Below are 17,542 nucleotides of genomic sequence, written 5' to 3'. Positions count from 1 at the left end.
TGGCAGCCAACATAAAGGGGAATCTCAAAGTCTTCTACAGGCATATAAATAGTAAAAGTTGACAAGGCACCGAGACCAAATGAGATGCATCAAAGGATATTGAAGAAAGTGAGGATGGAAATTGCAGGGGTGCTGGCCATAATCTTCCAGTCTTCTCTAGCCTCAGGGGAGGTGCCAGAGAACTGGAGTTGCAACTGTTCCTGCTCATAAAGGATCAAGAACAAGAGGGCATAGATTTAAAGTAATTTACAAAAGAAGCAAATGTGACATGAGAAAAGAAACTTTTTCACACAGCAAGTGGTTTAGATCTGGACTGCTCTGCCTGAAGTGTGGTGAAGGAAGGTTCAATCGAGGCATTCAAGGGGGCACTAAACGCTTATTTGAATAGGAACAATGTGCAGCGGTGCAAAGAAAAGGCAAGGGAATGGCCCTAAGTCATGATGCTCATTTGGAGAGCCAGTGCAGACACAATAGGTCAAAATGGCCTCCTTTTGCACCATAACAATTCTGTGATTCAGACTATAATTGATTTACTGTTTATTCCTGTGCATTTTCAAATTTTAGATCAGTAATAAGACCGTAAGACACAGGAGCAGAATTAGGCCACCCGGCCCATCGAGTCTGCTCCGCCATTCAATCATGGCTGATATTTTTCTCAACCCCATTCTCCTCCCTTCTCCCCATAACCCCTGATCCCCTTATTAATCAAGAACTACCTATCTCTGTCTTAAAGACATTCAGTGATTTGGCCTCCACAGCCTTCTGCAGCAAATAGTTTCACAGATTAATCACTCTCTGGCTGACGAAATACCTCCTCATCTCTGTTTCCTCCATGTACCCCGTAAACATTTATGATTGGTTGATCATGATGGACTAGTGTTTCATAATTAAACTATAAGGGACAGTACTGGCACTTAAAAGTGTACACTTAAAACAACAACAATAATAATAATCTTTATTAGTGTCACAAGTAGGCTTACATTAACACTGCAATGAAGTTACTGTGAAAATCCCTTACTTGCCACACTCGCCTGTTCAGGTACACTGAGGGAGAAGGCAGAATGTCCAATTCACCTGACAGCATATCTTTCTGGACTTCCGGTAAGAAACGGGAGCACCCGGAGGAAACCGTTTTTACATATGTATACTAATAGGTAGTGACCACCATCAGGTTATTCAACTACGGAGGAAATCAGAAGTAGTCCACTTTTCAGCCTTCATGCTAGTTTCAAGCAGGAATCATGGCTGGGGTCAGCAGTGGCATTTTATCATTTCCCCACTGAAATCAATTTCAATGCCCCTTTCTACTGCTATGTTTGGAAACTCTTAGCTAACACAGAACAGACTGGGGTTCCTTTAGATGTCTCAGTATCACACCACGTGATGCATTTAATCCAAACCACTATTTTTTTTAAGCAAACAAAATTGTGGTACTTGTTAAAAGAGAATTAGCAGCCATCTAATCTGCCACATAATTTAAATCACCTGATGAAGGAGCTGTGCTCTGAAAGCTAGTGATTCGAAACAAACCTGTTGGACTTTAACCTGGTGTTGTAAGATTTATATAATTTTAAATATTACAAGGGAACGACCTGTGTTCTCTTTGATTTTGCCTCAGACATGAAAGTCACTCTATCCATATCTTTTGTCTAAATTTAGTTGATATAGTGTAGAGTAATAGGTATATTACTTTACATCACCGCTGTAGAAGTTTAATCAGCTTATATGTCTCCAGGGGCCTAGATGGCACATTACAGTTTTCACATTTGGGTTGTTTGAATTCAGTCTGATCCAATGAAAATCTGATGTATTGTGTTGAGTGAAATATATGTGGGCAGTCTTCCATCAGGTTCCTGCAGAGTATAACTGGAAAATATTCCTCAAAAAAAACCGCAACTGTTTTCATACAAGATACTGATTGTTCTTATTGTGGCTGTGAGAAACTTTGCTATTGTACAGCAAGCACTTTCAAATTGTATCTAACCATGCTATGATCAGCCATGATATTATTTAAAGATGGAACAGGCATAAGGGGTGTATGGCCTATTTCATCTCTTTATGTAGTGCAGATCACTACAATCACCACTAAGGATTCAAAATGAATATTCTGTCCAACATTTTGTTGGCCTTTAATGTAAATGAAATTATCCACCATGCAGTGTACAATTTCCTTGGATTAGTGACTGGGAGGAAGGAAGTGAATGTACTGTAGCCAAATTTGCAGGCGACACAAAAATAGGTGGAAAGGCAAGTTGTGAGAGGGATACAAACAGTATGCAAAGAGATATTGATAGGTTAATTAAGCGGGCATAAAGTTTTCAAATGGAGTATAATGTGGGAAAATGTGAAGTTGCTAATTTCGGAAAGAACATAAAAACAGAAAGGGAATCGGGGGTACTTGTGCATGAAACACAAAGCTCGCACACAGGTGCAGCAGGTAATCAGGAAGGCTAATGGAATGTTGGCCTTTCTTTGAAAGGGGTTGGAGTAGAAGAGTAGCGAAGTCTTTCTGCAACTATACATGGTACTGGTGAGACCACATCTGGAGTACGGTGATAAAAGCAAACTATTGCGGATGCTGCAATCTGCTTTGACAAAGGTTTGGAATGCTTTGACAAAGAGTCATCGAGACTCGAAACATTAGCTCCCTTTTGTCGCCACAGGTGCTTTCAGACCTGCTGAGATTGTCCAGTATTTTTTGTTTTTGTTCCGGAGTACTGTGAGCAGTTTTGGTCCCTTTTTTAAGGAAGGTATTATTTCATTGGAGGAGGTTCAGAGAAGGTTCACTAAGATGATCCCCATTATGGAGGGATTGTCTTATGAGCAAAGGTTAAACAGGTTGGGACTCTACTCATTGGAATTTAGAAGAATGAGAGAATCTCATTGAAACATAAGATTCTTAAGGGGCTTGACATGGTAAATGCTGAGAGGATGTTTCCCCTCATGAGAGTCTAGGACCAGAGGCCATAGTCTCAGAATAAAGGGGTGCCAATGTAAAACAGAGATGAGGAGGAATTTCTTCTCAGTGGGTTGTGAGTCATTGGAACTTCTTGCCAAAGAGAGCTGTGGGGGCAGAGTCCCTGTGTACATTTAAAGCTGAGATAGCTAGATTCTTGATCAGTAGGGGAATCAAGGGTTACGGGAAAAGGTAGGAAAAGTGGATGCGAGGAATGTCGGATCAGCCATGATCCTATTGAATGAAGGAGGAGGGGCAAAATGGCCTATCCCTGTCCTATTGCTTATGGTCCTATGGATTCTTATCTGCAAGTAATACTTGTTTAAGATTATTTCATCAAGTTTTTTTATTCTTGCTGCAATGAAAATGTATCAGAGCAAAAATGAAAACCTGAAAAAGAAATAACATTTATAAATGTAAAAGGATTTGTGAATGGTAGCAATGCTACAAGTAGATACAATGCCTGAAACATTTGTTCAAGGTAGTTTCATGCAAAGATGTTCTGAAGAAGAATTTAGGACAGCACCCAACTCATCATTGAAGCCAACATATTAAATAGAATCACCCCTTTCCACCACTCCCCAAAATGGTGCTGCAATTCAAGATTTTGGGGACAGACATTGTGTAATATTTTGGGTAGGTTGTAATGCAATATACAATCAATTTCATTCATACAACACCTATAGGGAGATGTAAAACTAAGCATAATCTCTTGGTTGACAAGTCCTGCAACAAGACTTACAGTAATGGCCAGCATGATGTATAGGGGTGTGGTGCTGAAGATGTCCATTCTGGTGGTGAGGCATATTAGGGGTAAATGCTGCCGCTCTGCTTCCAGTCCAAGTTGTAGTGCTATCTGTTAGGTTACAAATTAGGAATATATGGTTGTGTATATCAAATTTTGGAACAAGTAAATCAACTATCTTTCACAAAATAAAATCAGCACTAATCTCCAAACTTGTAAATGATTAAAAAAAGATAGCAAGGAAACATCACAATGTCCATTTACATGATTTAAGAACCTTGTACTTAAATTGTTAAATTCTCTTGTGATATTTGAAATCATGTATAAAACATCCCAAACACAGGGATAGAAAGCTTTACCTGTTCTCAGGAAATAAAAACACAGGACTTTTCAAATCTAACATCAACCAGCACAATAAGTCTAAGCAAATAACTTTGGGTGCTCTAGCATCTACAACGGAGCTTGCCTGTGGCAGCCAGATACTGGTCACAAACTGACATTAAATTGAGCATTATAGGATTTACAGTACAGTAACAGGCTATTTGTCCAAGGTCCCGGCTCATTATCAGTTATGCGGTACAGCAAACAACAGACAACTAACACACTTATCTGGCAGAAAATGTAAAGAGCTTTCTTCATCAAAATTAAGATGGCAGAGAAGAACTTCGATATAAAACCACCAGGTACAGTGAGATATAAAACCTAACAGGAACCAGTCTTAACATTTACTGAGACAATTCACTTTGAAAGTTTCTCAGCCTTTTCTCACAAAGGTTAAGCAACATCTCAATTTCATAGCATGCAAAAGGAATTAAGACTGCATTTTGACACACCAAAAGGTTTCTCACATAGTAAGATTCCAATACCAACAATGATTGTTATAAGCTAGATTTATTGGAGACTGAAATCAATTCAACAACATAGGGCATAAGTACAATAAATGGTCAGAAAATGTCAAAACATTAAAAGAAAGACCATTACTGCCACCTGCTGTTTCTCAAACATAATTAATAGAAATTATTTTAAGTTCAACAAGGAGTAATGTTAGAAACACCAGAGCTAAAAGACGTGTTATTGGACTTTGAGCTTGCTCAGTATATCAAACTGTATAGGAAATTACCAGACTTATACTAAAGACCAAATATTTCAAATGCACTCTTTTACATCTGTTAATTTATAATAAAAAAATTTCATAATTGTGCAAGTATCACAAAACATTTTTATATTTGCATAAACAAAAAAGTATAAATTGAAACAAAAGGAAGCAAATAACATGCCATCAGATGCAATAAAATTGATTTAATAAAATAGTAAATGGAACATAGCACAAAGAATATTTAATAAAAAAGCTTAGAAAGCACGAAGGTCTATTTTAGGAGGTAAGAAGTGAAGAATTACTTTGATTCGGCTTTATTTTATGGACCCAATTTTGAAACAGAATCGCAACTCTTCAAAAGGCATCTATGACAGAGCCTTAGTTGCAAGTGCCTCTAAGCAAATAAACTGTAACTAATTATTTCCATATATAGGATTTGCCAACATGTCTAAGGCTTTGGGTAACAGATAGCAACAGATATGTCATGGTTTAACTGCAAATTACATCTCCCCTCACTCTCGTATATTGTTAACAGTACAAAGTTTTCCCAAAAATCCGTCACTTTCTTTCAAAGTATTCTGGCCCAAGTTGCAAAGTGTACTTGAGGATAAATAACTGTTAGAAACTACATTTCACAGGTACACGGCAGGAACACTTTCTTCCCAGACAAGAGGTGGGGAGTATGGGTGAATATCCAAACTGGTAAGATGCACAAGTCAAGCATAATTACTACCTCAAATAGCAGTTTGTATGTTTTAGGTGTGTGTACGGTGTGTGAAGCTCAAGGAGGATCTGGAGAGTCCCACAGCCATCTATGTATTCAAAGTGACCACTGTGACAATGTTCCCAAAACTGGCATGTGCACTTGCTAAAATAATAAATGCAACTACATCAATTGTCCATGTCAATATGTAACAGTCAGATACAATGCCTTGGCAATGATGCTGTTCAATCAGCTCTCTTAGATCACACAGCAACAGAACACAAGATAGTTCTGTGCTCTATTTCAAAGCCCCAGAAGCAAAAGACTACCAAGCGCATTGGTAGCTGTGTACTATTACACCCCAAGCAAATCTGCAGAAACTGAGAAATATTTCCAGCTCATTAGCTGTGCAAATTTTAACATAATAAGCGCAAAATTAGCAATGCATGTGTTGAATACCCAGGGGGAATATGTCCCAAGATTGGTACAAATTACAGCTCCCGCATTTCTTCAGCCTCCAACGAGGCTAGTTTAACCAGAGTTTATAAAAAGCCGGCTCATGAAAATGTTGATCCGTAGAAGTCAAGAATCCTTGATGTATGCAATCCAAGCACATCATTAACTCCACCTTTAGTTTGCCTTATTTTCTTTTTCAGATGCAATCGTCGAAGAGGGGTTCTTCAATCATGTAGAGACATTCAAGTATAACCAATTACACTGCTCCACAGGATGAGCTGCTTGGAAGTGGCTGACATTCCGTAAAACAAATTTCATTTGCATAGACACTTGCCTATACATTTTCTTGATAATTTATAGTCTTTTAAAATATTTTCCTTAGCCAAACTTTCAGTTGTGGCAAGTTAAAGTGGGATAAACGCTGATATAGTGCATCAATGCCGGAACATGATCAGGCATTTTTTTTAGTTTTTGGATGCATAGGGGATTTGTGAGCGCAGCAACATAAATAAAAGACAAAGACAATTTTTTTTTAAAAAACAAGAAACAAAACCATTTTTTCCTTTCTTGTGGGAAGCTCCCCTTGCAGATGAAATGTCACACGCTGTGGTTCAGACCTCCTCTTCAAAAAAAGTGTATCATATGGAAGATAAAAATTTTCTCCTGGTAACCCACACTATTTTATATTTTCAATTTATTTTTTGTTTTTTGCAAGGTTTTGTCTCACTCTGGTCAAGTTCTGATTCTGAAGAGATGTGGGAGGGACCAGGCTCCGCAGTCTCTTCACTATGTGAAGTTCCTGCATCCATCCTCCCTGGTTGTTGGTTAGCCCGTATATGTAAGAGAAGGCTCTGAAGTGTTTGCCCTATTAGCTGCAGGGGAGTACGCAGAGAGTCAATGGAGCCACACAAGTTCTCCATGTGCTCATTCATGTCTTGGCGAAGTCCATGAATTCCCTCTTCAATCCTTTGGAAGCCATCGATCAACATGGCATTGTGACATTCCTCGATTTTAAACAAAGTTTCTTCAGGCACCCAAGTCGAAGATCTCCATCTATTTGGCCCGTTATCTGGATCATCCCCTGGAGAACCTGGATGAATAATCTCCTGGGGTTCCCCATAATCATCCTCATCATCCTCATCATCATCTTCAATGGTCACAAGGTTCGACTCCGCCAGGGTATCTATGAGAAAAACAGGTGAAGGGGGAATCTCAGCATATATCGTTATCCAGGAGGACAAGTACAATCACATGAAAGGATTCAAAGAAGGGCAACAAGGATGGTTCCCAGCCTAATGGAAGAGGCTAAGGAAGTTCATCCTGTTCTTATTTGGGCAAAACCTAGTGTGGGGTGGGATGGGATGGGATGGGTTGGGAGAGAAATGATGTGTTAAAATCATGGAGAATTGGGTGAGATGCTTTCTGAAAAAATTGACAGAAGAAAATCACGTTGTGTTGCTACAAGCTAAAGTAACCACAAGCTAAATGTGCCTTAAAGTTGAAACTTTTCATACTGACTGCAATTGGTGCAGTACATTCTGATTAATTTGAAGTATTCTAAAAGAAAATGGACCCAATTCCTAACTTGCAAAGTTTAAAGGAAGGTGAAATTTAGCACCAATGACAAAAGAGATAGTGATTTGCATGAATATAAAAAACTAATTAATCTGAATGCCATGATTGGCCCTGGTATGACGTGCATAGACACCAGCGGTATCTCCTGCTAAGGGCTTTAGGACGTCACAATCTCAAGGGTCAACCCCACTTCCTCCACATCCCTCCTCCAATTACATCCACGTAGAAACAACAGAGATTTAATGCAGGTTGCGGCACTGTTATTTCCTCTCAAATATATCTTGGGTAGAGAAGAGTGCATTGATTTTCTCCAAAAATTGACCACCATAATTTTGCTTTTTGCCACCCAGGGGACAGTGTTTGGTTTTCTCCTTCCTGAACAGCTCCTCCTCACGGTGCTGCATTCCTACAATCAGGCCACCCAACTTCTCTTCTCTGAAGTTTTGTTTTGCTGTACATACCGAAGTTTCCTGTGTCGTTAAATTTGTGCAAGTTTCCCAGTCGCCAACTGTAAACAAACCGCGCATCGTAACCATGCATTTCAAAATCAGCCAGTCACATTTCCTGTGAAAATCACAATGTTGATCCAACTCATGCAAAGAAATTCCAGAACCACCCCAATCACAACTGCATCATAATGCAATGAGAGGTGCAACAAAATGAATGGAGATCGGGCCACTGTGTTTGATATACAGAAAATGCACAGATCATACCCTCCCAAGTTTTAAACTTTTAATTGCTAATAAAATTGTGTCATTTCATGTTTTTCTTCAGTTCCAAACCACAGTGGCAGAAAAACTTGCATGAAAAATAGAATATGATACTTAACTGGTAACCTTCAGAACAATGCAAGTTTCTTGGTTATGGAAGCAATTGAATTTTTAAAAAAGTTCTAGGATTTGTTGGCAACCATGGAAAGGTAAATTCAAGCCAGGAGCAATTGCATAGAATCGACAACACAAAAACATGCCTTTGAGCCCAAATGTTTACATTCCACACTCTAATTACCACTTCTCACCTGCACATAGCTCTTCTCTTTCATGTAAACATTCAGCCTCTTCATGTGCCAATTCTAAATGCTTCAACCATTCCATGTGGCAGTGAGTTCCACATGCTCACCACACTCTGCATAAATATATTCCGTCGGATTTTTTTATTTAAATGGGGGATTGATTATCTTATATTCATGTACCAAGTTATAAACATCTTAAAAGGACACTAGGTCTATTGCTTTTAAAACACAATTTCAAAAATAAAAAGTCTGAATATTTGCAAAACTGATTTTGAAATTAAGTCTTAAAAAATATGATTTTAAAGCAGGATCAACAGTTTTTAAAAACTGTGGTAACATCTATTTATATGTCAATATAAACCAAAATTATATTACTGACCCTGTCAATGTACCGTATGCACACAGACACAAGAAGCGCTTGTGTCCTGCAATCTGAACAAGATGCTTCCTGTGTAGGGGTATGCAGTGTATTAAGCATGGTTTGGACTGAATCAGTCAAAGTGCCGTTTAGGCTTAGCTTTAGTAGACTGATTATAAATTGTGAGCAAAATGACCAACAATTTGATGGAGGCATGTAAACAGAGATTGCTCAGCACAATGACATTTAAATAAAACTCTGAAATACTGCTTCCTTACTGTGATGGTAGGTTGCTGGTTGTCCTGGAAAGCCATTCTGCTGTGTTGCTTGCTGAGGCCCCGATGCAATCTGTATTAATCCATCATTGTGGTTCACTGGCAACATGTTGCTTGGTTGACCTGAGGGAAATGGAGTGTAGGACAAAATTCATTCCAAAGAGTTTAGTAACCAAATACTGAAACAATGATGGAGACCAACAGATATTGGAAGTTCTTGTGATGGACATCCGAGGCTTAAATTGATTTTATTCAATTTTTCAGACCAAACACTACCCAAAGTAAAACAGTATTTTCGGAATTATTTCTCCCCACCCACTTCTCCAGCTTTGAGGCAGACATTGTAATTAACCAGAATGGGAAAAGTAAGTCTGAGAAAATACATGAGATCCATTAGGTCACTGCAAAACTGTACTTACCCGAATCAGTTTTTGATGCTAAGTTCTATTGACAGCTGTTGTTCATGTTTAAGTACCTCTAATGACTTTTTGTCAATTATAAAACCTGTTTTTTTCTAGTTATTAACATCCAAGAAGAAAACAGGAACAAAAACCCAAGAATCATCTTACTTTGATCATTACTAAAACTTTAAAAAGCCAGGATTTTTAATATAGAAGTAATTAAATCAAATGCCACTTGCTAAATATTTACACAATTCACAGACATCAGGTTTATGGATCTCCCCATCAGACTCACCCAAACACTGGAAAATAATTAAACTTAAGAGTCACAATTTACAGTTATGGCTCCAGTTACTTCTCTTTATGACAATGTGACATTATACAATTTTGTAGACTTTGCACAGCTGTAATCTGGCTTTTAGCAAACAATGCTTCAGTGTTCGACTAGTGGTTGATGACCTCAGTTGTCAGGAGATCAGTGTGAAATATGTACCAGTGCAGAACAATATTTGCTTCATATTAAAAATAAGAGACATTTGCTATAGCAGAGAATATACTCCACAGAACGGAACCTAAAGTTAGCTCAGATCCCCTTTTAAAATCCAATTTGCGCTGTCCTGGTTTGTTGTCCTGCTGAAAAATCAGAGATGTTCATGGATTGCATCACTAGATTCTATTTTTGGTTACACAATTTTAACACTTCTCAATTTGGAGGGAAATCATTCTTTTACCAATGTGCCAGCTAAAAGGAGTCATGCCTTTTAGCCAACATCCCAGGATCCGCCTCCATCATCATTCCTGGGTATGGCCTGTCTCACTGACAGGTTAGACCAGAGGTAATGGCACAGCAGTATACAGTCAAGAGGGACTGGCCTCGGGAATGCCCAACATTGACTCTGCACCCCATGGAGAAATGGCATGGGGTCAAACATGGTCAGGTAAAAAGAAACCTGACTATCACCTATGAATCAGTACTCTTCCATGTTGAACATCACTTGGAGGAAGCACAGCGAGGGTGAGGTACTTTGGCTGGGGGACTTCAATAATCAAGAGTGGCTCAGTAGCACCATTAGTGACTAAACTGGCAAAGTCCTAAATGATACAGCTACTGACTCGACCTACAGCAGGTGGTGAAAACACAAGGGAGAACCCATTTGATATTGTCCGACCAATCTATATGCTGCACATGCATCATCTAGAAGAGTATCAGTAGGAGTGGCCACTGCACAATTTTTGTGGGAAATATGATAACCCTCTCCATCATGTGATGTAGCACAATCGGGTTAAATTGGGTAGATTCAGAACAGATATAGCAGCTCAAAACTGAGCATATGTGATAAGCTGTAGCTCACTGGCAGAATTGTATACCATCACAAAAGGTCACCTTTTGACCCGACATATTCCACATGTCACAGAATCACACAGAAAATACAGGGAAGAGGCCCTTCGGCCCATGAAAGACATCTGGCCTGCCTACCTAATCCCATTTCACCATTAAAATTGAAGGGAGGGCAGCACAGTGGCAAACACTGCTACTTCATGGCACCGAGGTCCCAGGTTCGATCCTGGCTCTGGGTCACTGTCCGTGTGGAGTTTGCACATTCTCCCAGTGTTTGAGTGGGTTTCACCCCCACAACCCAAAGATGTGCAGGAAAGGTGGATTGGCCACACTAAATTATCCCTTAATTGGAAAAAAGTAAATAATTGGAGACACTAAATTTATTTAAAAATTGAACAAGAGGACTAACACGGATTCAAATAAGGATTATGTAAGAGTATGCCAATCGGCCATGCATAACTAAAAATGAGGTATATTACATAGTTTAAAAAAAATTTTTTTTTTTTAAATTTAGAGTGCCCAATTAATTTTTTCCAATTAAGGGGCAATTTAGTGCGACCAATCCACCTACCCTGCAGATCTTTGGGTTGTGGGGGCGAAATCCACGCAAATACGGGGAGAATGTGCAAACTCCAGACGGACAGTGACCCAGGGCCGGGATCAAACCTGGGACCCCATGAGCTAGCAGTGCTATCCACTGCACCACCGTGTTGCCCTAGTATTACATAGTTATTGTACAGTGGGAAACAGCCCTCTTGATTGGCACCCCATCCATCATCTTCAACATTCAGCCCCTCCTACAAAGATAAGACAGTGGCAGTGTGTACCATCTACAAGATGCACAGCAGCAACTCACCAAGGTTCCTTCAACAGCACCTTCCAAACCCGCAACCTCAACCACCGAGAAAGACAAGAGCAGTAGATGCATGGGAACACCACCAGCTAGAAGTTTCCCTCCAAGCCACACAGTATCCCGACTTCAAACTATATTGCTGTTCCTTTTCAGTGTTGCTGTCAAATTCCTGGAACTCCCTCCTAAACAGCACTGTGGGAGCACCTGCACCACATGGTTCAAAGCAACGGATCACCACCACCACCTTCTCAGGCACTTAAGGCTGGGTAATAAACATTGGTTGAGCCAGCAATGCACACATCGTGAAATGAGTAAAAAAAAGAATGCAATCACCAAGTGAAGCAATCCCACAAACAACAGATCATATCATAGCTCTGCAGTCCCGCCACACCCTGTCAGGTGGTAGATAAGTAAATAGCTAAGAGGGGAAGAAGACTCCACACGCATTCCCATCCTCAAAGATGGTGCAACTCACCATGCAAATACAAAATACCAGGCTGAAGCGCTTGCAAGCAGAAGTGCCAAGTGGATGATCAATTTTGGCCTTCTCCTGACGTACCCAACAATCTCAGATGTCAGTCTTCAACCAATATGATTTGCTCCAAATGATGATCAAGAAACAGCTGAGCACAGTAGATAAAGAAAAGGCTGTGGGCCCTGACAACATGCCAGGTTAAGAACTGTGCCCCAGATCTAGCCACAGCCCTAACCCCAATAATAATAATCTTTATCATTGTCACAAGTAGACTTTCATTAACACAGCAATAAAGTTACTGTGAAAATCCCTGAGTCGCCACATTCTGGCACCTGTTTGGGTACTGAGGGATAATTCAGAATGTTCAAATTACCTAACAAGCACATCTCTCGGGACTTGTGTGAGGAAACTGGAGCACCCGGAGGAAATCCACGCAGACGTGGAGAGAAGGTGCAGACTCCACACAGACAGTGACCCAAGCGAGAATTGAAAGGCCCTGGTGCTGTGAAGCAACAGTGCTAACAACTGTGCTACCGTGCCACCCAATGCTCCAGTATAGCCACCACACTGGCATCTAGCCAGTAGAAAATGGTCCAGATATGCAATAAGTAGAACAAATACAATGTGGCCAATTACCACCCCATCAGCCTATTTTCAAAATAGGAAAGGTGTCATCGACAGTGCTATTGAGTGCTATCCTCAGCAACGTTTATATCTTCGTGAATTACCATGGACTAGAAATTTAACTGGAACAGTCATTCAAATATTGTGGCGAGAAACATTGACTCCCCAAAGCTCACCAGCATCTGCAAGGCACAATTCAGGAGCGTAATGAAATAATCTCCAGTTGCCTGGATGAGTGCAACTCCAATACACTCAAATAGCTTGACATTATTGAGAACAAAGCAGGCAGCTTGATTGACACCTCAGCAATATCATAAATATCAATTCCCTCGACCAATGATGCACAGCAGCAGTGTGCACACTATACAAGATGCATTGCAGCTCTCATCAAGATTCCTTTAACAGCACTTTCCAAACTTGTGACCCCCTACCACCTAGAAGGACATGGGCAGCAAATACATGGGATTACTATCATCTGAAAATTCCCCCCAAGCCACATACCATCCTGACTATAAACCATATCTCTGGTCTTTCACTGTCCTTGTGCGAAAATCCTGGAATTCCCTTCCTCACAGTACTACAGGTCTATCTACTCCAGATGGTCTTCAAGAGGCCAGCGTCCCATCGCCTTCTCAAGAACAATTAGGGATGGGCAAGAAATGCTGGCCTTGCTAGTGATACCAACATCACAAGAAACAATTTTTTAAAAGCTCAATGCTCAATTTGGATTCAGTCAAAACCACTCAACTCCTTACCTCTTTCCAATGCTTGTCCAAACATGGACAAAAGTGCTTAAATCAAGAATGAGGGATAGTGGTGATCTGCGACATCAAGGCAGCACTTGACCGAGTATGCATCAAAGTGTCCCAATAAGTTTGACGTTGATGGGAATCAGGTGAAAAACTCTATACTGAGTTTTTACTGGAGGCATATCTAGCATGAAGGTGGTTGTGGTTTTTGGAGGTTTGGAGGCCAATCATCTCAGCACCAGGACATCACTGCAGAAGTTTCTCAGTGTAGTGTCCTAGAGCAAACCAATTTCAGCTGCTTCATCAATGGCTTTCCCCCTTATTGAAGTTGGAAACGTCAAGTGAAGATGATCACTATCATTGCAATGTGGACTTTGGTGGGGCATTTGGTGGGCTGATGGAGAGGGTGAAGTCTCATGGGGTCCAGGATGTACTAGCTAGATGGATGGAGAACTGGCTGGGCAGCGGGAGGCGGAAAGTGGTGGTGGAGGGGTGTGTCTCAAAATGGGGAGCTGTGACCAATGGTGTTCTGCGGGGATCCATGCTGGGACCACTGTTGTTTGTGATATACATAAATGATCTGGAGGAAGGTATGGGTGGTCTGATTAGCGGGTTTGCAGATGACACTGAGATTGGTGGAGTAGCATACAGTGAAGGGGACTGTCAGAGAATACGGCAGAATATGGATGGGTTGGGGAGTTGGGCAGGGGGGTGGTAGGTGGATTTCAGGTGCAGGTGCGGGGTGATGCATTTTGAGATCCAACTCGAGAGCGAACTATACGGTAAATGAAAAAGCCCTGGGGAAAATTGATGTACAGAGAGACCTGGGTGTTCAGGTCCATTGTACCCTGGAGGTGGCTGTGCAGGTTGGTGGGGTGGTCATCAGGGCGTGCGGCATGCTTTCCTTCATCGGAGGGGGTATTGCGTGCGGGAGTTGGCAGGTCATGTTGCAGTTGTGTAGGACTTCGGCTTGGCCACGTTTGGGGTGCTGCATACAGTTCTGGTCGCCACATTACCGGGAGGATGTGGGTGCTTTGGGGAGGGTGCAGGAGGGGTTCGCCAGGATGTTGCCTGGTATGGAGGGCGCTAGCTATGAAGAGAGGTTGAGTAGATTGGTTGAGGGGCTGGTTTAGCTCACTCGGCTAAATCGCTGGCTTTTAAAGCAAACCAAGCAGGCCAGCAGCACGGTTCGATTCCCGCACCAGCCTCCCCGGACAGGCGCCGGAATCTGGCGACTAGGGGCTTATCACAGTAACTTCATTGAAGCCTACTCGTGACAATAAGCGATTTTCATTTTTTCATTTTCATTGGGATTATTTTTATTGGAGAGACGGAGGTTGAGGGGGGATCTCATTTGAGGTCTGCGGGGTCGTGGGGGGTATGGACTGAGTGGATGGCTGGAGGCTTTTTCCCCAGAGTGGCGGCTCAATAACTGGGGGTCATGAGTTCGGGGTGAGAGGGGAAGGGTTTGGGGGAGATGTGCTTGGAGGGTTCTTTGCGCAGAGAGTGGTGGGTGCCTGGGGCGCATTGCCGGCGGAGGTGGTGGAGGCAGGCACGATAGCGTCATTTAAGATATATCTAGACAGATACAGGAATGGGCAGGGAGCAGAGGGATACAGATCCTTAGAAAATAGGCGACAGTTTTAAATAGAGGATCTGGATCGGCGCAGGCTTGGAGGACCGAAGGGCCTGTTCCTGTGCTGTAATTTTTCTTTGTTCTTTTCCTTTTCCATTTGCAGCAAGACCTGGAGAATATTCAGGTTTCTGCAGATGGCAAGTAATGTTTGCATCACAGAACTGTCAAAGAAAGAATCGAACCATCTACTTTTGACATTCAAAGACACACCAATGCCAAATACCCCACCACCCCACCATTAAAATCATAGGAGGTCACAACTGACCAGAAACGTAACCGGACCAACCACAAATACTGGGACTACGCAAGCAGGCCAGAGGTTGTGGTAAGTGACAAAAATCCTGACTCCCCAAAGTCTTTCCACATTCTACAAGGCACAAATCAGAAGTGTGATGGAATACTCTCCACTTGCCCGATGAGTACAGCTCCAATAACAATCAAGAAGCTTTGCACCATCCAGGAAAAAATAGCCACTTGATTGGAAATTCCTTCACTACCAGCACTTTGTGGCTGCAATGTGTACATACCATCCACAAGCTGCACTGCAGCAACTTACCAAGCCTTCTTCAACTGCACCTTCTAAATCCACAATCTCAACTGCCTAGAAAGACTAGGGCAGCAGACTCATGGGAACAGCACAACTTGCAAATTCCCCTTCAAGGCACATCAATATTGTGCTATAATCGCCATTACTAATTGGCAGTGGTCAACATTCAGGAATTACCCAACAGAACGTAGCAGCACCTTCACACTAACCGTAGCAGCTCAAGAAGACTGCTAACCACCATTTTCTCAAGGGCAACCAGGGATGGACAATAAATTTTGAACGTGCCAATTATGTTCACATTATACGAATGAATTTAAAAAAAGAAGATCAGGAAAAACTAATTATAAAGATTTCTCTTCATACTGCACAAGGTAGTAAAATTTATCTTGTGAAGAAATGAAGCCAAATGAAGATTTCAGACTATATACCATGTGGCTTGAATTAGTCTCAGCTTTCATCTGCCTGTATGGTAGGGATAAATAAAATGCATTATCCCAATATACTGCTTACCACTGTTCTGCCTCTCCCAAGTGAATTCATAGGTTCCACCATAAGTCATGCATATTAGTTTGTATTGAACTGATAACTGGGTGATTTATTTCCATGGAATTTGTTCCCAACGTGTTTACGTGGATCACTTTGTTACATTTATGATATTCCTGGAGAAAGCTCTCAGATTTCTGACCACCCCATCAATGGTTTGCTAATTTTTGGTGAAATGATCCAAATATCACTGAGCATAGATATCAAAAGAAATAGAGAGAAAGTTGAGGCAAAGTTAAAATTGTTGCTTGCAAAACATTTCACTGGCTGCCCAATTCCACAAAAGCAGAAGATGCACTTTTGCAGTACGAATAGGAAATTTTTAAAATCAAGTCAATTAACATTGATGGATTCAGGGTAAAGCCCTGGGGGTATGTTTCAAATCATTAGGACTGAGGGTCGGGCAAGTTATAGAAACTAGAAAATCGGATGGCTTCCATAACTGCAGTGCAACTCACGTCATTGGTTTTATGCCAGAGTGGTGTAAAGACTGGAGGATAGCAAATGTTGTCCCCTTGTTCAAGAAGGGGAGTAGAGACAACCCTGGTAATTATAGACCTGTGAGCCTTACTTCGGTTGTGGGTAAAATGTTGGAAAAGGTTATAAGAGATAGGGTTTATAATCATCTTGAAAAGAACAAGTTGATTAGCGATAGTCAACACGGTTTTGTGAAGGGTAGGTCATGCCTCACAAACCTTATTGAGTTTTTTGAGAAGGTGACCAAACAGGTGGATGAGGGTAAAGCTGTTGATGTGGTGTATATGGATTTCAGTAAGGCGTTTGATAAGGTTCCCCACGGTAGGCTATTGCAGAAAATAAGGAAGTATGGAATTGAAGGTGATTTAGCGGTTTGGATCAGTAATTGGCTAGCTGAAAGAAGACAGAGGGTGGTGGTTGATGGCAAATGTTCATCCTGGAGTTCAGTTACTAGTGGTGTACCGCAAGGATCTGTTTTGGGGCCACTGCTGTTTGTCATTTTTATAAATGACCTGGAAGAGGGTGTAGAAGGATGGGTTAGTAAATTTGCAGATGACACGAAGGTCGGTGGAGTTGTGGATAGTGCTGAAGGATGTTATAGGATACAGAGGGACATAGATAAGCTGCAGAGCTGGGCTGAGAGGTGGCAGATGGAGTTTAATGCGGAAAAGTGTGAGGTGGTTCACTTTGGAAGGAGTAACAGGAATGCAGAGTACTGGGCT

General features: G+C 41.3%; 1 protein-coding gene across 2 annotated transcripts in view; it reads right to left on the bottom strand.

Annotated features, from left to right (window-relative positions):
* smad4 (SMAD family member 4) overlaps nt 1-17,542 on the bottom strand; it is a 118,685-nt gene that overhangs the window by 39,528 nt on the left and 61,615 nt on the right. For both annotated transcript variants that reach the window (XM_038790520.1, XM_038790519.1), the window contains exons 6-7: nt 9,180-9,299; nt 3,699-3,812 (exon numbers count right to left, since the gene is read on the bottom strand). In XM_038790520.1, coding sequence (XP_038646448.1) covers nt 3,699-3,812; nt 9,180-9,299 — 234 coding nt within the window. The remainder of the gene's footprint in view (nt 1-3,698; nt 3,813-9,179; nt 9,300-17,542) is intronic.

The sequence above is a fragment of the Scyliorhinus canicula genome, chromosome 3 (assembly GCF_902713615.1).
Source record: "Scyliorhinus canicula chromosome 3, sScyCan1.1, whole genome shotgun sequence".
Classification (NCBI taxonomy): Eukaryota; Metazoa; Chordata; class Chondrichthyes; order Carcharhiniformes; family Scyliorhinidae; genus Scyliorhinus; species Scyliorhinus canicula.
The sequence above is the reverse complement of the archived record's forward strand: the minus strand, read 5'-3'. Positions and strand labels throughout refer to the sequence as shown.